The sequence below is a fragment of the Rattus norvegicus genome, chromosome 1 (genome assembly GCF_036323735.1).
Source record: "Rattus norvegicus strain BN/NHsdMcwi chromosome 1, GRCr8, whole genome shotgun sequence".
NCBI lineage: Eukaryota > Metazoa > Chordata > Mammalia > Rodentia > Muridae > Rattus > Rattus norvegicus.
This window is the reverse complement of record NC_086019.1, coordinates 239766809-239794293: the sequence shown is the minus strand read 5'-3', so window position 1 is coordinate 239794293 and position 27485 is coordinate 239766809. Positions and strand designations below refer to the sequence as shown.

Genomic DNA, 27485 nt, shown 5'->3' with positions numbered 1-27485 from the left:
CACGTAGTTCCAACAATGGCGACAGAGTGAAAGCCTGCAGCTGTTCAGACTAAGAAGCCTGGTGCTTCAGCAGTCCCAGTATGGTGCTGAAGGAAACTGCTAGTCTTCATTCCATGTTGGAAGTCCAAAGACGCTGGTGTCTCAGTCACTGAAGGATGCTGAGAACAGCAGCAATGGCAGAAATTGCCAGATTCCCCAGCAAGACTTCCTCCAAATCTCCTTATATCCAGATGCTGGAGAGGGCCAACCACTCTGAAGGGTCAGTCTCTCGTGTTAATCTTCTTGGAAGTGACTCCGACACCCATCAGAGGGAGGTCTTTTCATTGTTAACGGTGATCACCAGTGCCCAGCTATGAATACTTGCTATTCCAGAATGAGTTTGCTGTGTACCGTCTTTTCACAACACGGATACCATATTTAAAGCTCGCCAGTGTTGGCTTATTGCTTTCATTATTCATCATTTTTAACCTTAGAAAATTCCATTAAAAAAGACTGTCATACAATCCAGTAATTAACTTAATTTTGAACAAGGCTCTGGCTATGTAAACTTTACTACTTGATCATATACATGTGCACATGCATGCATGTGCACACAGGGAGGTCAGAGAACAACTTGTGGACGTCTGTTCTCTCCACCCATATGAATCGGGGAGATCAAGCCGCAGTGCTCAAGCAGGCATCTTCATTCACTGAGCCACCTTGCTGGCCCCTCTAATTATATTTTACAAAATAGGAAGAGGAAGATTTACTGTCAAAAGAGAGCATGAAAAATATTTTAACTGTATCCCTAAATTAGTGCAGCTTTACTGACCAAAATATTCATCTGATTAAACATTAAAATAATTAGGAAGCATTTTGATTGGTATCAAAACCATAAGCATTTTCTTTAAAATGAATCTTTACATCTTTTGCCAACGAAAATGGGGCTGAAAATGCCCTCATGCTCATCACAGAAGCTTTGTCCAGACACATGCACAGCCTGACTACAGATATATTTTCAAAAATTCCTTTCTTCAAAAGCAAACTGTAAAACTAATGCAGCAGATTCTAGAGATTTAACTCATACGGTTTGATAAGATTAACCATACATTTTCAACCCAAACCAAATCTTCTCCTTTAAAGGCAGTGGTGAAATCAAATCAGACGGCATTAAAATAGCCCATTCGCTTGAAGAACAAGGGGAGACTGCCTTACGTTGTTTAGTCAAGGCAAACACTTAGGATTCCGACCCTTCGCTATCTATGACTGAGTCTCAATGAGCACAGATGACTTGGTAGTAAAGCCACAAGAATTTTATTTATTTATTGTAGCAAACATTTTTATGGTATTTGAAAGAACTCAAAATTTCTTTGAATCAGGTTCGAATCTCTACAATTAAATTAGGCAGATAAGTCTTTATTTAAAAAAAAAATCCAAGCCACCAAAAGATAAACTTTATGTAATATCAAGATATAAAAAGGGGAGCCATGATGGAACGAAAGATAACCAGGCAACAGTCAAGGAAGTCGGCTCCTGTACCAGGCTGGGCCCCATTATAACTGCGCGCCTCAAACAGGTCCGAGGGATGGAGGTGGTTCTGCAAGACCTACTTGGAGGTTAAAGGCAATTACTGACAGTGTTTAAATCTTTTTGTAAATAACATCAACAAAAATAGCCCACACTTTCAGTTTTACTTCAGCCTGGTTCTTAATATCGAGTTGATTTCCTGTCTGGATGGATACGTTATTAGACTTCCTTCTTTGTGTCCTTCGTGAAGGAGAAGGAAAGAACCCAACATGATCACTCAAGTCCCCATCTCAGTCACTCACTGCGGCTCACCCAGCTGCCACTGTGCTTTGGTATCCAACACTTTTGAAGTGTTATTTTCTAATACCATTCTACATCAGCATTTTCTTAGGTCATTAGGAAAATTTCAGCTCTGCAAACACTGGGAGGGACAGCTGTTTTGCTGAATTAGTTTTTCTGAAGAGAGCTGCTCCAGGGAGAGTCATGTCTTACCCGTATGTCCAGATTCTAAAAGAAACTATCATTTTCTGTGAAAAGACAAAAGGACCAAACTTTATTTCTCTACGCAGCCTTGGCTGGCCTGGAACTCACTATGTAGAACAGGTTGGCCTTGAGCTCACAGAGATCCTCCTGTTGCTGCCTTTAGAGTGGCTACCTATTGGCAACAAGCGCCCTCAGCAGAGCACTGATGAGTCCTCAGAGCTCGTCGGACGTGATGTTCACCTTGGGTAGGTTACATTCTTTACTAGTTTGACAGCTCTGAAGAATGTCCTGGTAGTGGTTCTTCAGATCCTCATACAAGGCAACAGTTTTCTGCGAGTGAGCTAAGGGTAACACCTTTTCATTCAGCAGCATTTGTATCTGGAATTTTTCTTGAGGGGTCTGTGCGTCTTCACAATGGTAAAGCACAAATATTAGGTTTGAAGCATATGGTACGATGTGACCACTTCGGAACTCGCGATGCACCTGCTCCTCAAAATTGTATGCTGTCAGGGGCTCCTTGTCCTTGAAGTAGCCCATGAGCGAGAGCAGGGGTAGGAGGGTCTCCGCATGACCAAACTGGAGGATGACTGGAGAAGAGACCGGCTGAGACCTTCAACGAGAAATTGAAGGGGAAACTTATAGATTCATGACATAAAATATAATACCTATGCTTAATAGTAACTAATTTTCTCATTTAAAAATGTAATCTCATCTTATTTATTTATTTATTTATTTATTTTTAATTATTACATCTAGTGTGTAAGTTAGGGGAGGCTCACTAGTGTCACCGCGTGCGTGCGTGCGTGCGTGCGTGCGTGCGTGCGTGAGTGCGTAGGTCAGAGACAAATGTCAGGAGTCAGGCCTCTCCTCTCAGCAGGTGTCCCAGTAGACTGAACTCGTGGTCAGACTTGCCTGGCACTTGCCTGGCTCTACCCATTGAGCCATCTGGATGGCTCTGACTTTTAGAGTTCTTTCTAAGATTCTGTGTGGTTAAGATTCTGTGGGGGAGCTGAAATTAGAAATTAGGATATGGAGAGTGCTGCAAATCTACCCAAAATGGTCACACGAGTGACCATTCTGTTGACAAAGGCACTGAAGTACGCACTTTAGCACTTCCTGTGTGGTGCTGGACAAGCTGTTTCTAGGAAGACTGATTCACGCACCGAGCGCTCCTGAGTAAATGAGTGCACTTCAAGTGCTGCCTTTTATCTTTTCAGGTTTTCTTTTTCCCAGTATTTACTTTTGTGTGTGCTCAGGCGTGTGTATGTGTGTGTATGTGTGTGTCTGTGTGTACCTCTGCACATGCACAGAAGCCAGGAGAGGGTGCTGAGTGTTTGACTCTGTATTTTCCTTTGAGACCAGAGGTCTCTCCCCAAACCCCAGGCTGCCATTTTTTAGGTGGGGCCAGGACCCAGCATGCCCCAGTAATTCTGTCCCTGTCCCCACAGGGCTGAAGTAAGAGGCATTTGTGAGGATTGATACAATAAACACACACATACGTGCATGTTGGGAGGAAGAGTAGAAACGAGGAGTTCGAAGTTCTGCTAAACACATCAACTACAGTCAATCTCAGTGTGACCGATCTGAATTAGAGTTTGAACCTAAGAACACATGTGCTCTACCACTTTGCTTGCTACAACCTCAGCCCCCACCCAAATTTAAATCTGAAGATTCTTTAAACTTAAACAAACGAAAAGGTCTCATTTTTTTCCTTTATATCAGCAATTTTTCAGAAATTAAGGAATACGGTGCTTTAAAATGTTTACTGTGGGGCTAGAGAAAGGGCTCAGTAGAGCAGCACACGCTATCCTTTCACAGGGCCCAAGTTTGGTTCCCAGCATCCACATCAGGCAGCTCACAACTGCTTGCAACTCCAGCGCCCTCTTCTGGCCTCTGTGGGTACCTGCATGCATGTGTACATACCTACACATTAATAAAAATTAAAGGTAATCTTTTTAAAAAGATCAAACTTTTAAAAAGTTAATTGGGAATTTTATGAGCAATCAAAATGATTATATGTTAGATTGATAAAGGAAGCCATGTAAACCACAAATAAATGACTGTCTTTTGCATTTGACCAAATTTAAAAATAACTTATATTTTAAAATCATTTATAACCATGAGCTTTTCTACCCACACCCCAGTTCCCGAATAACTCAGAGGCTATTTATTCATGAATAAAAGCCTAGGTCATAAGCTAGGTGTGTTCACAAACTAGCTTGTAACTTATAATAACCAGCTTTTACTATTATAGCTTTACCTCTCCTCAGTTTCATACAGCCAACTTCCTGAGTCCAGGTGGGGAATTCTTCCCTTGACTTTCCCAGAGTCCCCCTCCCTCTTTGCCAGATGTCCCACCTTCTAATCTTGCCTCAGCTTATTGGCCATCAGGTTTTATTGACAGGTAATGCTTCCACACAGTACATAAGAGATTATCCCTACAAGTATTTTAGACAGTTGGTGGCTGGAGAGATGGCTCAGCTGTTTAGAGAACTGGCTGTTCTTCCAGAGTATCTGGGTTCTGTTCCCAACACCCACATGATGGCTCACAACCATCTGTAACCACAATTCCAGTGACCCTAATGCCCTCTTCTGGCCTCAATGGGCATTGCACATATGTGGTGGACATACATACATACAAGCAAAACCTACATATAAAAACAAAATTGTTCAATTTGAGATGGCTTACAACAGAAAGAAAAGGTGTAGCTTTTATAAATCTACATCACCCTCTAATATAGAACAACTTTCTGCAAAAGTCCACAACATACAGAAAAAAAAGCACCAAAAACCCAGAACTTTACATTTCTAGCAAAATGCCAGTACAAGTCAAATATCAAATCATATGACTATGATCATAGCTGAAAGTAAAGACAAAAATGAGAATCCTCACTAGCACTTAGACCATGACTTTGCTAATTCAAAGGTGCCTGTAGGAACTGATAACTACTTCATAGTTCATATATTCTACAGTAACCAAGATGTTTTAATTTTATGAAATAATGTCAAGAAATGGAGGAATGAGCATGACTTCATGTGTGTGTGTGTGTGTGTGTGTGTGTGTGTGTGTGTGTGTGTAGCCCTTACTGAAGCTCAAAGCATCCAGCTGGAAGCAGAGGTTCTCGTAACTAAGAAAAAGAGAACATGGTGATGCTGCTTATATTAAAATAAAAGGTCCTGGGGTTGGGGATTTAGCTCAGTGGTAGAGCGCTTGCCTAGGAAGCGCAAGGCCCTGAGTTCGGTCCCCAGCTCCGAAAAAAAGGAAAAAAAAAAGGTCCTGAAAAAAAAATGCCACATAAAGTTTGCAAGAAGCAATAAGAAACAGGCTTTTCAAAGATCCACTGGCTAATGTGGAGGTGTGGCAGAATATCCCTCCATGGCAAGGGCTAGCACCAGGCTCACTTACAAGGAGAAAAGCAGGTAGGACGACAACAAGGACATGTATGTCTGGCTCACACAGAAGCATGACTGCTGAGAAACCCTCCCGTGTGAGGAGGAACCTGCTAAGGGGCAGTGTCTGGAGTGGTATACAGTGAGAAAACACATGAAAACTGTTAAGATTCCATGTTTCTCCTTGTGCGTGTGGTTAAACTCGGGGCTTTGTGTGCGTGCGGCAAGCATCCTACCACCCCACACTTCCAGATCTTTCCCTGCTTTGACTTTAGAGACTGGGGATTGCCACATTGGGTCATAGCCAGTATCTCCTGGAATTCACCATTTAGCCAGGCTGCTGTCTAATATTTGATGGTTCTGTCTTTACTTCCCTGGTTCTGGGAATGCAGGCAGGCAGTGCCATGTATATCCAAAACACATACACTTGCACGCACGCATGCTCGCTCGCACGCACGCACGCATGCACTGCTTTCAAATACAACACAAAAGAGTTCAATAGATGGCTAGGTTGAGGGTGTAAGGGTAAAAAGACAAACTGCCTACCAGCAATTAATCTGTGACTGGAAGAGCATTAAGTTAAGGTCAGGGAGGGTTCTCTATGTAGTCTGGCTGGACCTAACTCCTTCCAAGTTAGCTGCTTGTGTGCTTGGGTTGCTAGGAGTCTGCGACCATGACAGACTCTGTCATATGGCACTTCCATTAATAACAGCTCAGAACATAAAACTGCTTAAGTCTCAAACATAAGCTTCTCCTCATTATTTTGTTTCACATGGCCTGAATTCAACGTAGTTCTCATTGGGCATCTAAGTAAGGTAAGTAACAGAGAAATAGCGAGATGACAAAGCAACCTTAACCCGTCTAGTCTCTCCTAGAGAGCGGCTTTCCTGAAGGCTCTCAGAGCATAAGAAGAGCATCTGAACTGGTTCTGAGATATGACTCAAATCGCAGTAGTAATAATTCAGTTATTTTAAAATCATTAAGTTCAAACTGAGGCTCCATTATGACTAATAGTGCTCTTCTTCCCTTAGAAACAAGCAGCAGTGTGCAAACTGATTTCTACTTTGCTGTTAAAAACTACTGGTAACATATCAGACAGACCTTTCTTCAGTGACATCTGTGAAACATGTATGTCAAAAGGGGAACGTCTCCTCTGAAGGGTTAATATAATCCTTAAACATCTGTTCATGCTTACACTTGCCTGCCCTTTCATAAGACTTACTCAAATTTCTGTCTTGGGGGATGGATTTAAGTAACATAAGCATTCAATGGAAAAACTTATCATTTTTCTTTTCTAAATTACACCAGAACAACAAAAGTGTGTGTGTGTGTGTGTGTGTGTGTGTGTGTGTGTGTGTGTGTGTGTGTGGTGTGTGTGTTGGGGGTGGGGTAAGGACCTTCAATTATGCGTGGCTCAGTGAGTTGAGGGGTTTCTCAGGGACATACTGTGTGCTGGCCATTGCCACTCCCTAGTCTCTTACTCCCTTTAAACCTTTCTTCTTCCCAACAATTTTTCTTGCTTTTTGTCTTGTTTGCTTTGTTTTTGTGACCTACTGAGTTTTACTATTTTAAAAGTTTTTGATCAGTTTCTGTTATAATCACCATTCCAAATACTTCAAACCAAGTATACAAGAGTATCTGATCTAATCTTCATCAGAAGTTATTAAAAGTATGCTCGCAGTTTTGATAAAGACTCTGACTTTTAAACAGGAGTATTTACTCTGGCTTATGTTTCAAAGGGTTTAGTCTCGTCCACTCTCCTGACCAGGCCATTGGGCAGATACTGTGCAGCAGGAGGAACCTGGCTGAGGAGAGCTGTTCACTTCACAGCCAATCAGGAAGAGAGAGAGAACGGAGAAATCAGTAACTCCTGTAAAGAAGCAGTTAGAGTTCATTTCTAGGAACATGTTGCCATTGCTCCAAGCACCAAAATTGAATAGTTCCATCAAGTTCTAAGCCAACTCCTGGGAGTCTGTTTGTTCCAGTCCACTTTCACATAGGCCCAATCACTCGTGTCATGAAAGCACCAGATGCCTAGTTTCTGCCTTGACTGTCTCCCAAGGACTGCATGAGAATGCGCCTGGGTTTCACTGTGAATCTTCACTGAGTCAGCACTCCAGAGCCATGTTAGGATGAAGTCCAAATGAAGTGACACAAATGGGATTAAATATGCCTGTGTCTGAATGAGGAAAGATCTTGGTACCCCCCTCTCTCACACAAGCACTCATACACGTAACATAGACAAAAGAGCGGCGTGTTGGAAAGAAGGGGACGGGACCAGAGAGGGCAGAGGGATAAATATGCTGAAGAGAGATCATGTGGCTGTGTGAAATGTACTAAGGCTGCTTTTGCGAGCATGGGCCTGTGATTACAGGCCTAGTTATGGGGCACAGGCAACAGTGGCCACACCACTGGAGAATGGGTCTCCCCCGACCCCTCGCTGACTGCAGCTCTTCACCTACAGGTGGAGTCTCATACTCTACCTTATTAGACATGGGGTCTCTCCTGAATCTGCGACAGCTGGCCAGTGAGCCCTAGGACGCTGCCTTTCTATGCCTCTCAGTACAGGGCTGTCAGGTCCTGGTGTTGCATGGGTACTTGGGATTCAAATTCAGATCTTCATGACTCACACAGTGAACACTTTATCAGATTTGAGAAATAAGAAGTCCAGTGTATCAAGTGAATGTTACCCAGGAAGAATGTGGTTTTGTAAATCATATCCTTGTTTTAACGACAAACAACCAAACCAAATTTAATCTGAAGTCTAAAATTACATCAAGAAATGAAACTATGTATATGTTCAAAAAAGGTAAAATACCTTAAGTAATTCAAAATGCTCAGTAAGAAAAACTAATGATTGCATGTTTTCCCTCAGGTGTATTCAGCTAGATCTTTCTAAGCTCTTAATTTATGTTTCACACGCAACTGGTATTACACAAACTATGTTTTCAAACATGATCTAAGACTATCAGATGGAGCTTTAGACAAATTCCACAATTTGCACACTTATATAAGAGCAGAATGGTTGGAAATGCTAGAGCTATGAGGTTTGAGAAGAAAATTATGACAATTATACAGATTTTGTTTACAAGTCTTCCTCTACATTTGACTGCAGTAAATCTCTGGAGAAGTACGCCTTTGGTGATGTAAGCCAGGAACTAAAATGACACAAATGTACTTTTTCTTATGTAAAAATATGTAGAAATTAAGTTCACAAGATAGAAGAACAGGGATAAAGCTCTATTACCCTCTCTACAGGTATTAGGAGGCTAGAAGAATTCTATGAAACAGTAGCTTTCAGTCAGACAAGAGTAAGAAAGAAGGCAAACAGTTGAGCCCAGGACCTGCCCAGACTGTTTAACGCTTGCAGGCTGTGATGGAGGGTGGGGAGCAGAGACCATGGCAGCCCTGAGGTGAGTGAGGTCTAGGGAGGGAACATTGGCTGGAACTCATGGAGCAGATCATAGAAGAGGAACTGCAGGGCAGGGAGCTCCAGAATCCAGAGGGGCTGCTCAAAATGCCAGCCACTATGGCACACACGAGACCTCACATTCAAATCCAGGAGGAAGGCATCAGCAAAATACATTTTCAAGGCTAACAAGCCAAACTAGTAAAAGCTCAAATGCTCAGAAGAGAGGTCTCCTGGTCAGACAACTCAGCTTAGGAGATATGAACAAAAGCAAAGAAAAGGCCAGAGAAGGCTCAACAGTTCAGCTTCCTGCTCATCCAGGAACTGGGTTCTGTTCCCCACACCATGCTGAATAGCCCACAAATGCATATAACTCCAGCTCCAAGGGATCTGACACACTCTTCTGCCATGTGCAGAAATGCACACATGCGCATATGTGTGCAAATAAAGTGAATCTTAAAAAGAGACTGAGTGCTAACGGCTTAGTGGGCACACAGACGAAACCCAGAGAGATGTACAAGTGAACTATGCGGAGATGACTTTGTGTTAGCTGTGATTTAATACAGCTGTAAAAATAGTAAAAACAACATGAGGAGTGATACCTTTAAGCTGAGTGAGATCACCTCTTTGGTCTTTGTTTACCCAGAGATGTCTCTTCCCATAAAGACTTGCATGTGACCTCCTCACTCCGATTCACCTCCCTGGGCACTTTGGTTTTTACATACATATGCTCTCATATGAACGTCCTCCCATCTGGAACATGGGTTCTTGCAGACAATTTGGATGTATGTATCTTTGCATAATCTCTACTGCCTGCAAACGAACAAACACCCTTTGTACTCAAAAATAACATGAGGACTGCTCTGTACTTATGAGATCTGTCCAGTTGTTAACAGTGGTTCTGTGGGTAGGCTTTACTTGCTATTATTCTGAGAGGGATACCTGAACATCACTGTCGAGTGTAATTATTAAAAAACAATCCACGCTATTGCTGGCTGTGCGGCGTTCTCCCCACCCCGATGGTTATCCTAAGCAGCTGTCCACCCAGTTTCCCTCAGTTCACTTGTCACCTAACCACTCACAATTTCCAGTCATCTGCCCTCTGCCGCAGCCAGTCTGCCAAGACTGCCTCTATCCCTGGAGCCCACCCGAATCGCCTTGAATGTAAAACTCCAGAGAATCTTAGACTAGAATCAACAGATAACGTAACCACTGGGCACGGACTCTATCGTCCTAAATTCATCAACTATTCTATGTTAGAAGCTTCCATGGTGGATTTGATTCCACCACCAGACCTAACAGTCCCCGGTCTACACGTTGCCTGCCTCACTGGCCAAAAAGGCTGTTCCTGCCTCCTACCTTCCCTTTTCTCCTCTTGGACCTGAAAGGCCCGCCTCCTCCTCCTCCTTACTCATCGATTGGCTTTTTGTTGTCTTTATTATCAAATCAATTAATTAGGGGAAAACTGCTACACATTATTATATACATCAACACAAATAATAATAATAATAATAATAATAATAATAATAATAATAATAATAAATAGTGAGCATGTTAAATTAACATCTAGAACACATGTTAAGTGCACTTGTTTTTCCCTGGCCTAGGAAAGGTGTTCACGACCTAGTATGATTTATTCTCCATATTATCCTTCAAACTAATAAGTAACTGATAGGGTATGTACTTGTGAGACAACGGTAATAAGCAAGTGTGTACAAACTCCAGGACATCTGCCCGCAATGTCTTATGGTACACAATTTCCACCACATCTAAGACAAGTATCCCCTATGTTTTAACTTAGTTGAGAAACACTAAATATGGCTCTAAAATCAAGAGAGATCCTACCACACTACATTCGCTTTACTGATGGCCAGTTATCCTTTTCTAGTTACCCTGATCTTGTAATTATTCACATTATTCTAATTATCCAGACTTCTGTCTCAGTCACTTTAAGCATTGTCTTTACTAGCATGTGGACAAGCAAACCTTTCTTCAGCTAGCTTTTTTAGGTTTATGTATTTCATGTATGAGTGCTCTATCTGCATGTACACGCATGTGCCAGAAGAGAGCATCAGATCATCTTACAGATGACTGTGAGCCACCATGTGGTTGGTGGGAATTGAACTCAGGACCTCTGGGTAGGAGAGAACTGTCTCCCTCAAGTTATCCTCTGACTTCCCCACACATGCTGTGAGACATATGCATGTACATGCACACGTGCGCGCACACACACACACACACACACACACACACACACACACGAGTGAATGAATTGCTAAGTGTAATTTAAAAAACCCACAAGGCAATGACTAGATAGAGAAAGTGAGGAGGCTGGAGTCTAGAACAACAGTGGTCTTGCGGCTTAGCTGTCTGGGAGGCACTAAAGTAAACAGTACAGGAGAAAAAGCAGCACTGAAGATACCCCATATCCTTACCACATACTACATCATACACACATACATCATACACACATACAGCACCAACGATATCTAGACATTGAGTTAGTGACTGAAGACAGAGCAGTATACTGAAAATGTCTTAAACCCTCACAGGATAACAATGAAGACGTGTCTATCCAAAAAGCAGTTAGACATATGAATCTTAACTTAGGGGAACAGCCATTTTGTTTAACTCTTCCAAGATTCAGCCCATCGTCTTTCAATATACAGCACTAAAAATATCTCGGCCCCTGAGTTACACCTCACAGCCCTGACTTTAAAAAAACAACCTAAAATCTGAATAAATTCCTCAGAACTTTAAGAGACCAAGCTGTCCTGTTTTAATGAGGGAGCTGACAACGCAGCACTGTACAAGGGTGTCGCGGCACAATGGTTTCAATGCTGCCATCTAATGTTTAAAAGGAAGAATTACACAACCTACAAAAAAAAAATCCATTACTTAAAAAATCTGAACTACCCAAGGCATAAGAAATCATCAAAAGATACATCACTACCGGGTAGATACACTGGATGGGTTTGCTTAGACACGCAGATGTTTAATGTCAGTAATGCCAATGTTCTCCAAAGAGGCCACACAATTTTATACTTCTGCCAGCTATGAATGAGGCTGGTCCTTCATTTTCCCCGGCTTATGGGGAAATAAAGTGGTATTTCACTAAGACACCGGTATCCTTGATGACGGATAGTAAAAACTATGCTGACCATTTTACACGTGCCATCCATGGATCTTCTTTAATGAAATCCGTGTAAATCTTCTGTTCTTCTCTTTTTGAGGGGAGGGGAGGACACAGGTATTCATCAATGGACTCACACTTTTTTTTTTTTTTTTTTTTTTTTTGGTTCTTTTTTTCGGAGCTGGGGACCGAACCCCGGGCCTTGCGCTTCCTAGGTAAGCGCTCTACCACTGAGCTAAATCCCCAGCCCGGACTCACACTTTTTAAGTACATATCCTACCACTACAGCTATAGCCCCTCTTTTCTACCTTAAAGGGGGGCCAGTTTCTTATTAAGTAAGATGTAGTTCTCTGAATATTTTGGATTCAAATTACTAACGTATATAAGTTTTGCAAATATTTTATATTTCCCAAATAGTACCCTTGAGAAGGACAGTTTAAAATGTGATAAGAATATTTAATGAATTTCTATTGATGGATCATGTTTTAGGTATTACATTTAAGAAAACCTCACTCAATCCAAGATTATGAATGAGTTTAATCTCTTATAATTAGGTCATGGCTATTATTTTCTCTTTCAGAGATTTATGGTTTTAGATTGTTTAATAAAATCTGTAATTCCTTCTTATTTGTAGTATGGAGGTCTGAGTATCTCATTTTGAGCACGGATGTCCAAGTGTCCCGGCATCAGATGTGACCAAGTGTTACCCTTCCTATCACACTGTCCTGACGTTTGGTTGAAAACCAATGTAACATGCACAGTGTGTGTTCTTCAGCATTCGTGGGGAAGTGGCTCTGCGACTCCCCACGGACACTCACATCCACACTGATGTGCTATTTACACATGACTTACACTGATCCTGCCATGCACTGACCACGATCCCCAGATTATTATTATAGCTACAGAAAGGTTAATACTCAGCAGTAGTCAGAGAATATTGACAGGTGAAGAGTCCATATATCCAGGACCCATGTGAATTTAGATTTGTAGTTAAATAAAAACCAAGGAGGGAACCACAGGGATATGGACAGACTACTATATATGGGTCTATTTCGTGATGTTACTGTGTCCCTCTGTCTATCTGACTAGGACTACATTACGATGTTACTGTGTCCCTCTGTCTATCTGACTAGGACTACAATATGATGTTACTGTGTCCCTCTGTCTATCTGACTAGGACTACATTACGATGTTACTGTGTCCCTCTGTCTATCTGACTAGGACTACAATATGATGTTACTGTGTCCCTCTGTCTATCTGACTAGGACTACAATATGATGTTACTGTGTCCCTTTGTCTATTTGACTAGGACTATATTACGATGTTACTGTGTCCCTGTCTGACTATATTACATCTGAGGCTATCTGCCTGTTTGTGAGGCAGAGTTTTATTATATAACCCAGGATGTCCCTCAAACTCATAATTCTGTTCTAGCCTCCTAAGTGCTAGGATTCCTGGTGCACACCGTTACTCCAAGCTTCCTGTAAGTTTTCACAGAAGTATGACAAATCCTTTTGTTCTTTTTCAAAATTACTTTCATTTCTATAGATTCTTTATATTCCTGTGTGAGTTTAGAACTAACTTCTCAATTCCTACAAGGAAACTTGTGAGATTTTGATAAGACTTCCACTTAACCATAGCCAAGTGTGATGGTGTATGCTTTCATTCCAGCCCTTTGGAGGCGGGAACTGTGAGGTCAAGGCCAGCCTGCTCTACATAGTCCCAGTGCAGCCAAAGCTACATAATAAAGAGACCTTGGGGTTGGGGATTTAGCTCAGTGGTAGAGCGCTTGCCTAGGAAGCGCAAGGCCCTGGGTTCGGTCCCCAGCTCCGAAAAAAAGAACCAAAAAAAAAAAAAAAAAAAAAAAAATTTCTACTCAACCAATAGCTGGGTCTGGAGTTATTTGAAATTTAATTCTGGGGCTGGAGTTATTTGGAATTTCCTCATACTATCCTGATTTTTCAGTATACAGAAATTCTCATTTATTTTAAAACATTACTGATAAATTTTTATTACTTAAGCTTCAAAGTAGAACTAAATTATAATAGGAGCCTTACAAAGTTATTTTAGAGCCTCCTGACACAATTATAAACTTATCATCCAGCTTTGCGCAGTGGCAGTATCGTAGCCAATGAGGTTTATCCGAGGCGCGATTATTGCTAATAAACTTATCATCCCTTAGACTCAACACTGAGCAAATGAACAATGATCAAACGGGAAAGGTCTGCTCTCTCATAAAATGTAGGAGCTGGAAGTAACTCAGAAAATCAAACAGGAAAAGGTTAACTCCTCCCCTAAGTTTCTTTATTTGAAACCACAGCCCACCCCCAGAAGCTTCCAGCTGGACCAGGAGATGGCTCAGCTGATGACAGGACTTGCTACAAGCCTCAAGATCATAGCTGGAACCCATGTGGTAGAGGAGAGAACCAAGTCCTGCACACTGTCCCTTGGCATCCATACAATAAGTAAACATAGATGATTTTAAAAGATGTTTTTGGTAGCAGAAACCAAATTAATCTAATTGGGGATTTTGTTTTATTAGTTTTTCTACTCCCCTATCTCCTGTTAAACCTAAGAGCATTTTACAAATGAGTGCTGTCTGAACAAACTCAGGACATTAATTAACTACAGTGAAGCAGCTCATTCCCAGGTTCTGCTGCCCCACTTCGGTCAACATCTGTAAATCTGTCCAATGAACAGGGTTACGGTTCCATCACATTTCTCTCCTGAAGCTTTTATTTCCGTTTGCTTGGTTTTGGTGCCGGAGACCTCATACCTGGTACACATTGTACCACTGACTGCACCCTCACACCCTTACTTTAAAAGTAGGAATGTTAACAAAAGCTTCTTCTTTTTCTTTAAATGAGAGATTCCCTCTTAAAATAAAAACATTTTGCATATTTATAGCAGAAGCCATTTTACAACAGAAATTAGAAAGAAGTCTCGGGCCACTGAGAAGTGAAGTGGAAAAAGCCCAGCGCATGCCCACAGCAAGGACCCCTGCACTGCAGTGCACACGCAGCTGCAGGGCGACTATTACAAACGGAATGTCCAGGGGAAAAGACCGGCGTCAGGACAACACACAGTATGATTACAACGAAACTAACATACTGACTGGGAATATCAATTACCATATCAAGGTTTTATAAAAATATATTTTTTAAAAATTATACATTGTATGGTTTTTTCCATAAGCTTACAAACAGCAAGCTCCACACATATTTCCACGTTTTAAAGATGTGTTTACCTTTGCTTCTGCTCAACTGCTTTGTCCAGGTGTAGAAAAATGTCCTGAAACAGGTTGCAGCTGGACCGGCTGTTAATGGCATAGCCATAACTTCGTTTCCAGTACTGTTTCAGATCATTTAAGTATTCCAGAACCTAAACAGAGACATTTCAGAAGTAATTACTATTCCAGTTCCAGAAATGGAGCAGGTTCCTGATTAATAGCAATTCTCAGGAAAGTTACACTAACCCCACTAGAGGGCAAGCAGTACAAACTCAGCATTCACTGCCTACGACTGCTGCCCCAGGCATCTAAGGACTGGCCCCCACCACCCCTCACTCAGCAACAATGGTGACACCAACATCTGGGTCAGGGCTAATAGGAAACAACTACTGTCCCATTTCTCTGACTTATATTCACAGTTTATGTGAATTTTTAAGAACTTTAAGACAAGAGCTCCTAGAGAATCTTGGTGCTACTCAAAGTTTAGGAACAGAGTTAGCAGTGTGCTGGACCTCAAACAAAACACCTCCAAGTCAGCAAAAGGGTAAAAAAAAACATAATGCACAGATTTCAACATAAAAGGAACTGGGTAAAAATATATTAATCTACTGAGAAATAAAACAATAGCATGAGGGATAAAAACAGTGGCAAATGACCATTACAAATCTCCTCGTGCACACTCATGTCGTGTAAAATGCTTGAAGGTGCAGGTCCAACAGAGTTTTACAGCCGAGTGTAAGTTACCTAACTGACTTGGGGAGTTCGAGAAAACAAATAACCAGAGTCAAAGATGTAGAGAGAGGTTGAGGTTTTAAGTGCCGAGGACAGGTTTACCAGATGGCAGATCTGAATAATGGAGACTTTTATGTGAAAATCTTAAAGACAAATGTTGACCACAGAATAGGTCCTCAGGAACACGTACAGCAAACGATGGTGCAGAGCTGTAAAACAGGCAATGAGCCGGAGAGCAGCTGGCTCTGCACCGTCTCCATAGAGACCTGCCTGCCTGCCAACGAACGGCCTTCCAGTGGCTTCTATCTTAACTATGCCATCACCACAGAAGAGCATACTGTTAGCATCTTTGTTCCTTGTGCTTATCTTGTATCAGTACGTTTAGTTCTAAGCAAATGTGCGTCATAAAACATCCACTAAAACAACTGTCTGCTAAATAACATCACAAGTGGTCCACAGGTCCTAGGATAACCGAAACCGCCCCCAGTGCTTACAACTGTGTGAGTGTCTCTTCATTTAAACTGTATGATACATTTAGTGTGTGTGTGTGCAACACACACAGAAGCACGTCTTCGTATGGGCAGGTGCATGTCAAGAGCAGAGGGCAGAGGACAACTTGATCCAGCTCAGGTTATCGGGTTGGGTGCCAAGCACCTTTCCTAGCTGAGCCATCTCACCAACCCAACAGTGTTAATTTTCAAAGGTAAAAAAAATATGCTACGGCAGTATAATAACATCATGTGTACCCATCACCCAACTTCAACAACAATCATTTAATCAACTGTGTTTCAACTGTGCTCTAGTTAACAATGGATTGTTCTCAAGTAAATCCCTGACACATCATATTTCATCTGCAAATTCTTCATTATGTAAATTAGGGCATAGTGTAAGTTCTAAGTGGTAACAGGTAAAATTATTTTTAAGCAAATCACTGAAAAACTTTAAAAGACACTATATATTTTTTTAAATTAATAAAAGCATGTGCACGTGCGTGTGCTTGAATGTTTGTGTGGGTGTGCACCACATTCAGGCAGGAGTCTTTGGAGACTGGATAGAGCACCAGGTCCCTACAATTAAAGAAGGCTACCAGTCCGTGTGGGTGAGTCTCAGTGCTCTGCAAGCACTGTGAGTGCTCGTTAACTCATGGTTGCTAATATGAGTTCTTTGATTACACAGAGTAAAAGGTAAAACTCACAATACAGAAACCTGGCAGGTGACATTCTCATCAACTGATCAAACTTATCAAGGATGTGACAAAGTGACATAATTCTTTGTGATGGGATACATTTAGAAGGATTTCAGGTAGTATCTTATCAAAAATGTTTAATCTGAATTTATGTTTAGTAAAAATTCTGCAGAAGAAAAAAAAAGCCTAGATCCCTGCGGCTGCCGTGCACGGCAGATGAAAGAAAACTGGAGTGCCTGTCTAGACGGAAGGAGTCTGGACACACCACCAAATGGATCAGAGATCCACAAAGAGACCCTGAACTTAAGGACAGCAGCTATAGAGGGCTGTAGTAAGATGCCTGTAAAAACTGTGTGTTGGGCCGTTCGTTGTATGGTGTAGTTGTGATATATACTGATATGTATATCTGAAAATGTGATATAAAGGGCCATCTATCTACGGTCATGGAGGAGAATGATCGTGTTTAGATGCACAAGTGCTTAACACTTCTATCAGTTTGAAACTTTCTGGAACAAAAAAGAGGGAGGACTCATAGCAATAAAGAGATAAGTAATTCTAAAAAGAAAAAGACTTCTTTAACATCAGAAGTTCCAGGGGCACCCTGAGGTGTTTCAGATGTGGTGTCAGGTTTTGCTGTACATCAAGTCACCTGCTAGAAGGGAAAAGATGTACAGATTAAGAAGACAAGAAGTGCACAAGGGTGGTCGAGGGATGCACACATGGGTGACCACAGAGGCAGGTTATGACCACTTCAAGTGGAAGTGAGTGTGGTCAGTCGTTACCGGGATCTCATGGACAAAGCCACTCAGAACAGGAAGGAGGCAGCCGGCAGGCAGCCAACTGAATCACATCCTAAACATTTCAACGATTATGGCAACCTGGGCAAACAAGTAAAATGACAATTTTCTTTTGTCAAAATTTATCATCATCTCCTCCTGACCGTCCCCTGGACCCATGCAGCTTGAGGAGCGAGGAGAGGAGATATTTTCACATACATGAACAGTGACCAGAGATTTCTTTGTACTTATGGCAAAATTATTAATGGTGCTCTTTTCATTTTGAACGTGCCCCGCCAAAGGTGGAACGAGGGAGAGGAAAGAAGTCTAAAGGGAGCAGAGGGTGGGAAATGAAAGTGGGAAACAGGGAGAAGACAAATATCTCATGCTTTCAGATATAGAAACCAGAAAATTGGCTGAGGTGGGCAAACAGAAGTGGGGAGGAGGAACAGAAGAGGGCAGAAGGAAGGGGGGAAGCAAGGTAAGTAATGACTTCTATGTAGATGTCATAACCAAACCTGTTCTTTTGTATAACTAAAAGACTAGAACATGAAACGGCACCGGGAAGGTGGTACAGACTCAGGTCTGAGGTAACCGGCTTTATAATGGCCTCAACAATCCTCCCAGCAGCAGCTTTTTAATTGGGATGAAGGGAAAGCATCTGGAGATCATGGCACTGGGTTCTATCTCCACAAAAACACCTCCTGCAAATGGAGTAAAAGGTTCTAAAGACAAATCCTGTGTCTATCCAAAATAGGGCATACTAAAGGGAGGAAGGCTGAGAAGTTTCTAATCTAAGTAATAAGTCTGGAGCCCAACGCAAGAGGTTACTGGGGGTGAGAAGTAGTCACCCAGCACTGACTCAGCACAGAGGGGAAGAAACAGCACCTGTGTACCCTGGCTCTCAGCATCCTACAGCAGCCGTACACTGAGCATCCTTCACTCCTCTCAACTCTGCCGTGAGACCCTCCTCACTGCTACAAGAACCATGGCATTACTTTTGACATGCTGCTGGTCATCTAAGTCTCCTCAAAACAAAGCTTGAAATTCACTCTATTTGGCAGGGAATGTATTTCTTTAAAATTTAAGTCAATCTGGAAGCAATTCTTGATTCTCATGTGAAACACTGACATTTCACATGTGTGTAAGGGTAGCTAAGGTCCACAAGTTTATAACCCTGGACAACGCAAAACACTTTCCTACTCCACCCTTTCCAGATCCCAGCACTCATGAATCAGGCAAAATGTAGTCCCTTAAGATCATCAGAGGTCTTTCTATACTCCTTAAAAGTCTACACATCAGGGGAAAACAAGGGAACTGAAATGAACCATGGCCACCAGCAGGGGGAGCAGGCGCACCTTAGTAAAATATCAGAACTTGGTTTCTCATGAAAAGTAATTAGGGACCAATCAGGTCTGTGGAAAACGGTTCTCCCTCAGCTCACTCAGTTTTATATTAGCCCACCACCTCTCCCCATAGTCGGGTTTTAATTGGGATGAAGGGGGCACCACTTAGAAATAAAATTACCATTTTTCTGAGTTCTATGAACCCAAGTAAGCATTTGTCTCTCCTTACTTAGCAGATTAGGGGTTAGTCCCGGGCAGTTTATATCCCCTAATTCTACTGATGTTCTAGAAAGCTGCTTTAAGAAATAACAAGAAAAAATTCAAATAACGACCAAAAGCCACGAGGAGACGATACAAACAAAATACTCACCTTCGCATCATCTACGTCAAACACATCGCACCAGGGAGAATGGACACCTTGAATTGCCAGGTCAAACGAACAGGTGAAAAAGGCTACCTGAATTAAGTCTGGGGAAGAAAATAGATAAGATTTGTGGGGTTTTAGTTTCCTTGGGTTTTTGAAGTCTATATACCCATAGAATGCTACAAGCACAGTTACACACACAGCTGAGAAAAACCTGAGTTGTTGGAGAAGAGACTCTGGAGGATGAGAGCCTGTACGTCGCCAACCCACGCTGCACCACTAGAGGGCATCGTGCAGCGGACCATTCAGTCCAAGGAGACTGTGGAGCGCTCTGCGAATGCTCACTGTTTCAGTTCTGAACTAGCTGGTTGCTAAGTGCGTGCTGCCTAGCAAACCCTACAAAGGTCAGCCCGATGACTTATTAAACAGGACTTGATATCGATAACTTCAGAGGGATGGAAAAGGAGCACTAGGGTCTTGTTGAGTCCTTGACTTGAACATTAATAACGACAAAGTATATTTACTATCTGTTTTTAAAACTACACAGTAGTTCATCTTATAACTATTAAGTACATAACCAGAGACACAAAAACACTGTGCGAGAGGACCATGGAGGACTGAGCAGGAAGAACAGAATGGAGGGCAGGAGGAAGACGCCGACTCCGAGCCGAGCACAGGAAAGGACAACCCCAAACCAGCAAGGGGGCCGGATGGGTGGCTTGGCAGTGACATCGGCTTTTCAAACTTAGCTGACCAAGAAACCTCAGCAGAGGTCAGGTGAAGAACCAGGGGTTGTTAGTCTGCTAACTGCTGTACTTTAGACACAAATGGGTGCTAAAGTAGGGACAGGTGAGTGAGTGCTTTGGGTTTCAAAAGGAAACCTTGGTCAACACAAGCCAAGCACTGTGTTCACTGATACACAGAGAGAAGAGATAAGATGAGGTACAAACGGTAGGCGCTGTTCCCATTACTCTGATTTCTAGCCCATTTTACTGTTTTCTTTTTTTCTTTCCCAAAGGAAAATGGGACCAACGTTAATTAATTGATATTACATGCATTCCATATCAGTTCAGTTTAAAGATTTCTGAGGTAATATATTTAACAATAACAACTACAAAACCAAAATAATACGCTTTGGGGTTAGAAAGATTGAACAGCAATTAAAAACCCTGGCTGCTCTTATGAGGACCCGAGTTCTATTCCCATCACTCTCATAGCAGCTCACAATCTCCATAACCAGTTCCAGGAGACCTAACCTCCTCCTCTGGTCTCCACGGACACCAAGTACCACATGAGCGAGCAAGCAAGCAAGCGCAAACGCGCACACACGCGCACACACGCGCACACACACGCGCGCGCACACACACACACACACACACACACACAAATCTTTTAAAAGGGGCTGGAGAGATGGCTCAGCAGTTAAGAGCACCGACTGCTCTTCCAGAGGTCTTGAGTTCAAATCCCAGTAACCACATGGTGGCTCACAACCATCTGTAATGGGATCTGATGCCGTCTTCTGGTGTGCATGAAGACAGCGACAGTGTACTCATACATTAAATAAATAAATCTTTTTTAAAAGATGTATTTCACTAGGAATAGACATAAAAGCAATTGGAAACATTTCCCAATGCCTAATAAGTCAGCGTGGCTTGTTGATACTGTACATGTCTGCTGACATGACAAGGCTCTTCTGGAGTCTCAGGTCAAGCTCAGACTAGGAGCTGGTATATCCTATAACCAGAAACTTATGACAGACAAACAAGACATGTCACCAAGCCAGGCATGGGAGAGTTTAACCTTTCCCTCTCACCAATATGACCTTCTAGTCTTCTGGAAACTAATCCACAGTGTGAGACATATTATCACTTCTCTACCTATTAGTATGCACCAACATCCATAATAAGCTATAAAGTTCTAGAAAATAAGAAAAAAACTCCATTTTCTTAATTTTCTACTGCTAGGTGAGATGTGCCCTGCTTCCTCTTGCAGTCATTTGCTTCCACTCTCCAAAGTGTCTCCTATCAACGACAAACCCAGGCAAGCACTCCACTACAGCCGTTCAAGAGACAGAATACCCATGTCCTTGGGATCTCTACAATTAAGGCTGCAAACCCCAGTTGACTTTTTTTTAGTTTACTAAAACCTACCATCCTCCCACACTACATGCAGTCCTAAAGTTTCTCAAAACTAAAGGATTTATACGATTTTTAACTTGAGTTATTTTACTAAGAGATAATTCAGAAAAGCAAACTTTTAAATTATAAGTAATCCTTAGAAATGATGTTCTCAGGAAAAAGAAAAAACTCCACATTTAAGAACCTTGCATAAGGGGTTGGGGATTTAGCTCAGTGGTAGAGCGCTTGTCTAGGAAGCGCAAGGCCCTGGGTTCGGTCCCCAGCTCCGAAAAAAGGAACAAAAAAAAAAAAAAAAAAGAAAGAACCTTGCATAAAATATCCAATAAAAAAAAAAGGGAAAAAATTTAAAGTGGAGAAAAAAACTTGACTATAATATGTGACAATTAAACCAGGTGATTAGTATATTCAACACTTCAAACATGTATCATTGCTTTCTATGGAGAATATTCAACATTATCTCTTCTAGTTATTTTAAAAAACATTTTATTATGAAAATGCATGGCACGTTGAAACAATCTAACTTATTTTAATCAATGGTTGAGGAGTTCTGATATCAATGAGTTTCTCTATCATATTTCTTCCATCTTGCCAAACTTGAAATAATCAAATTTGATATTTTTTAAAAAAAGAACCTTCCAAAATAATTTATAAAAGATTTAGAGAAGTGAAAATAAAATTAAGTGCCTGGTATATTTTCCTGACCCAAGACATAATATTTAGTTAACATAAACTTAAGTATGGACCTTTAAGAAGAGTAACTTCATTTTTGTTTGCTTGTTTTACATTTAACCAGAATTTAAATGAAATACAACATATATATTACCTGCATTTAAATTGTTCACTGGCACTTGCAAAGTGGCTGCAACTTTCTTTAAAACTGTCTGCATTTCTGGCCCGGTTTTGAAGGCTTCCACATGATAAAGAGCCGTGGCGTTTCTTTCGACTTCGGTTAAAAACTTCTCACAGTGATCGAAGAACCTCATTAGCTTATCATTAACTCTCGGAGGGTCACACTCCATGTCTGAAGAGAAAAGAGTACACACATGTAAATCACCGGCACGAGTAACAATTTCAAATTACTCAAAGTGTAAAGTGTGGAAAGGGGACACTTAACAAAGGACTAAGCTGTGTCTGAGAGGACAACAAAAAGAAAAGCACTGACCAAGAGCGGGGGTACAGAGTGGAGGCCAGAAGAGGAGGTCAGAGTCTGGGGAGCTGGAGGTAGACGGTGTGAGCGCCTGATAGGGGTACTGGGAATGGAACTTGAGTCCCATGCAAGAGCAGTAGTCTCTCTAATCGCACAGTCCTCTCCCCAAAGAGAATGATGTCTTGCTTTTTTTCCATTCATTCACTCATTCATTCATTCATTTATTCATTTGATTTGGGAATCAAACTCAGGACCTTTGTACTCGAGGCCAACTCTAGCCACTAAGCTATGTCCCCAGCACAGCCTCTTCATTTATAACAATTTTAATGCACGAGCAGATATCCTAGAAAAGGCTTTTGAAAAGTAGACTGGAAATAAAAGACTTAAAGCAATGCTATACAAGGAAATAATATACACAACAGTAAATATTTTCCTAAAACAAGAGTAACTAGGGACGCATGACAATGCAAAACTGTTACTAAGTATTGTTTCCCTCCAGCCAGGCGCCTTTCGGGATTTCAGGTGGAGAATTCACAGCTCTGATTCCCCCTGCTGAGTAAAACTCCAAGTGGAGCTTTCATTTTCTCGGTTAACTTTTCCAACCTGCCTTACTTTACAAAATATTCTGTTTTGACATAATCTACAAAACAGAGCAAAGCAACATTAATGTTTCAGGTCTGCTGTTTCCTTTCAGAAGCCTGCCTCTGGTAGGCTCACCATCTGAGAGACTGAAGCGCTCAGATGCCTTCCCGGTTAGCATTCACTGCTACATTATTTCCACAAGTTGGCAACAAATATTTACTGGAAAAGCATTCATTATCATGCTTCAACTGTTGGGGCCTTTTCCCTATTATACTCAAAACATCACCATCATCATTCTCCCCGGAGGAAAAGTACACTATTGTTTCTGTGTCCGAACATGGAAAACAAGTTAGATGACATACATCATGTTCGATAATGTGCAAAACTATAAATATATATGTAAATATAATCCCCTGAATGGTACTTCTGTCTACACTAATTGACAACTGGATTATAGTTCCTACAGAAACATCCCGAATTAGAGAATTCTGTCATCTTCTTCTATGGCCCCAAAGAACCTGCCATTATCAAATCCCACTGTTCTGTGTCTATGAAAACCTAAAATCTGGTTCTATGGTCTTTCTCAAAAGCCCAGATGTACACAATGGGCAAGCCAACCATCTCAGATGACAAGAGAGTGAGTTTACTCTGTGACTGAAACAATGACGGATACCTTTACCTTGAGCTGCTCTGATCACTGGCTTTGACTCTTGGGGCAAAGCCAATCTTCACAATACAATCTGAGGACGGAAATTCATTTAGCTAAGAAAGTCCAATATATATTTACCTGGCACACACTGTGCTTTAAAAAAAAAAATCACTGGTATTCATCTAGTGTGCAACTAGCAGGACTCAGTTCTCCCTTTCACAACGTAACCTAGGATCCAACTCAGCATGTGAGGCTTGGCTGCAAGCAGGTTAGGACCTGCTGAGCCATCTCATCAGCCTGCTGTGCTATTTTAAATGTTCTACTTTTGACAGTCGGGTTAATTTGAATGGATTTAGGAAGATGTTCCCTCAATCTAATGAAAGAAATGTAGCCATAATTAAAAAGCACACTCAACAAATAAGCATTCGAGCATCAACTAGCTGAGTTATTCCAAGTAGTGACAAGGCACACAACAATGGGGACCTCTCTAGAGGTGTTTAAGTATTAGGGAAGAAAGGGGAAACTGAGTTTTTCTCAGGTGTTTGAGTCTTTGACGGCTAATGTTCCTCGCTTCAGTTCTCTGAGGTTCATACTGATAAGCAGTTGCTAACACTTATCCACCCCTTGGCATAGAAACATTTGGAAACGTTACATGCCATTTTCATCAGGTTATGCTGCAGGGTTAAGTACAGGGCACACCTATGTGCAGCGGTTGAGAGCAAGCTCTACATCCGATTTCTTAGATCCATGTCTAGCTGTATGAAAATCTACCAATTATTTGGTACTTTTTGTTTCATTGCTTCATCCACGAGGCTGGCAGGGGACACAATTATCGACTTCATAAAGCAGTGGTATGGATTCAATGTGAAGTATGCTCGGCATACAAAAAGTATTAACACTTGCTGTAAGAGCTAAAAACATTTTCGGAAGGAAAACTCAGCACTCTACAAAAGCCACAAACCTGGACACTGGACCTGACTAGTTCACAACTATGTAAGGGTGGTGAAGGGGTAGCACTCTTGGCTTCTTCACCTATGAAATGAGGATTCCACTACGTGTGCCCCCAAATCCCGAAGCAGTATAATAATGACGAAATAAGTTGGTAGGTGATGCTTGTGACCACGGACCACAGCTACAGTAAACACAAGAATGAAACGGGGTACCCTAACCCTAAGTAAGGCATAAAGAGGCTTTGAGGAGCAGCTTCCTAAAACACCTTGTAAATGTCGAAACTCAGGAAAAGACGATGGGGTTAAGAAAAAAAAAAAAAGTCAAACTGGGCTTGGTGACACCGCCTTTGATCACAGCATTTTCCCAGGCAGAGAAAGGTGGTGGATCTCTGTGAGTTTGAAGCCAGCCTAGTCTACAAAGCAAGTCCAGGACAACCAACCAGGGCTGAAAAATGCTGTCTCGAAAAACAAAACAAAACAAAACAAAACAAAACAAAACAACCAATTCTCATAAGTAGTTGAGGAGGAAGAAAGTTCTATATAATTTGAAAGAGTATGCCCAGTTAAGAAAGGAAAAGAAGCGAAGTTGGCACTCAGAGGGATAGCGCGATTTGAGAATGGGTAATGTAAAACTGGGAATGATACTTTTCCTCCCCTCCTTCCAGCTGGACCGCCAGCGTCCCCTACTGCGCCCTCACGCAGAAAATGCCAGGAATTCGCATCTGATGAGTGAATGAACTCATTCATAAAACAGAGACAGGCCAAGTCCACATCCTGTGCCCCGAGAACGCAAGTCAGAAAGGGGGGTGAAAAAAAGGGACCCAAGCAGAGGCTGGGTTGGGGGTCCGAAGTCTGAGGAAGGCAGGGCGCGCTGTCACCTGAGACGTCGGGAGGTGGCAATCCTGGGTGGTAATGTTGCCACAACCCTTGGAGGAAGGCGGCGCTGCTGTCCACACAGCGGTGCTTGGAGCTGGTGATCAGCCGCAGGCGGCCGTAGTTCTCCCGGCAGAAGAGGTCAGGGAAGAGGGCGGCCAGACGCAGGGCCAGCTGTCGCATGTCCTGCCGCCCCTTTTCCACCAGCTGCCCGTCCATCCAGTCATCGTACCACAGCGGCCATTGGTCCAGAGCGGCGGCCACTCGGCTCCCGCCATCCACGGACTCGCGGGTCTGCAGCAGCCCCTGCAGCTGCCTCAGCTTGCGGATCTGCTTGGTCGTAGGGTAGCGGGTGCCGTGACGGATGAGGGCGACCAGCTGCACCGGGGTGCAAGTCCCCGCCAGCAGCTCCGGGTCCCGTCGCGGCGCCACCGGGTCGCCCAGCAGCCAGGGGTTGACATCTTCGTAGCGTGTCTTCGTGCCGAAGTAGGGGCTAAGCACCGAAGCCACCGGGTCGCCGCGCCCCGGGAGAGAGCAGCGCGCGAACGACGAGAGCAGCGCCGCAGCCAGGACCGCGGCGAGGGCTACCGAGGCCGAGAGGTGGCTGCGCGCGCCGCGAAGCATCGTGTCCAGGGGCCCGCGGAGGGCGGTGCACCGCTGCCGACCCCCACTTCCGGATCCGCCGGCGGGGGCGGGAGCAGAACGCGCTTCCGGATGGGGACCTCTGAATGCGAGCGTGGTCTCCGAGCGAGTGTGGCCGACGGTCTCGAAACCTCGATGTGGGCCGGTGAAGAGGCGGAGAAGTCCGAGGAGCGTGCGACACCGGGCACAGGTGGAGCCGGCGTCAGCTGACCCCGGCGTGTGGGCGACTGTCCGGCAGCTTGGCGCCTCAGGATCCGACGTCAAAGATTCCTGAGCTGTTTTATGGTGTAGTAAAGGAGACAACACCAATTTTTTTTTTTAAATAGGTAGTCCGGGTTCTACCAAAAGAGAACCTTTAGGAGATGGCTTTTGTCTTGTCCTTGACTGGGTGTTTTCAAAATGTGAGCCCAGAACGATCAGTTGCGAGACCACTCCAGAAAAGACATCTATGGCTTTTGTTTACAAGATACCTCCGGAAGCACTTCCGCCGCCCCCTCCTTGTTAGAGTTTAAAAATAAACAGGACACCTTAGAGCATGAATTTGGAAAAGGGCTTCTTCAGAAATTTAAATACTGAGCTTTAGTATGATTTTAATGTAGACTAGAGCTGACACAACACCTCAAAATCGTATGCTTGTTTATGCCTAAGGCCACTTAGAGAGTAGAAACAGCCGTCCTTATAATTTGGGGACACTGAATCATGGCCTAAAAGATGCACTCCATTATTAAGTATGAGCTCATCACTGTATGGAGGAAACACCCGTATTCTCCTGTGTAGTTAGATGTGCAAATCAGTTGAGATTTTAAGATTTCTAAAATGCGTATGTATGAACTAGCATGACTATATGTACAACATTTGGGAGCAGAAGCCCATGAAGGCTAGAATAAAGCGTTGGGAGTCCCTAGAACTGGAGGTATAGGCTGTTATGAGCTGTCATGTGGGTACTGTGA

General features: G+C 42.7%; 1 protein-coding gene and 2 pseudogenes across 2 annotated transcripts; 2 read left to right on the top strand and 1 right to left on the bottom strand.

The window, feature by feature from the left end:
* Positions 1-1270: 1270 nt before the first annotated feature.
* Minpp1 (multiple inositol-polyphosphate phosphatase 1) lies at positions 1271-27485 on the bottom strand. 2 transcript variants are annotated; one of them, NM_019263.1, is made up of 5 exons: positions 25899-26517; positions 22516-22713; positions 19561-19658; positions 15169-15302; positions 1271-2599 (listed from the first exon to the last, which is right to left on the bottom strand). In NM_019263.1, exons 1-5 carry the CDS (start codon positions 26515-26517, stop codon positions 2203-2205), a joined length of 1446 nt encoding a protein of 481 aa, NP_062136.1. In that variant the 3' UTR covers positions 1271-2202. The 2 variants fall into 2 exon arrangements, with proteins under 2 accessions (NP_062136.1, XP_063143914.1); XM_063287844.1 differs by lacking the exons at positions 15169-15302; positions 19561-19658 and having other exon boundaries at positions 2496-2599; positions 25899-27485.
* Positions 14024-14100, top strand: LOC120100113 (U4 spliceosomal RNA; annotated as a pseudogene).
* The window catches only part of Ciapin1-ps1 (cytokine induced apoptosis inhibitor 1, pseudogene 1), a 41860-nt pseudogene continuing 40982 nt past the window's right edge, over positions 26608-27485 (top strand).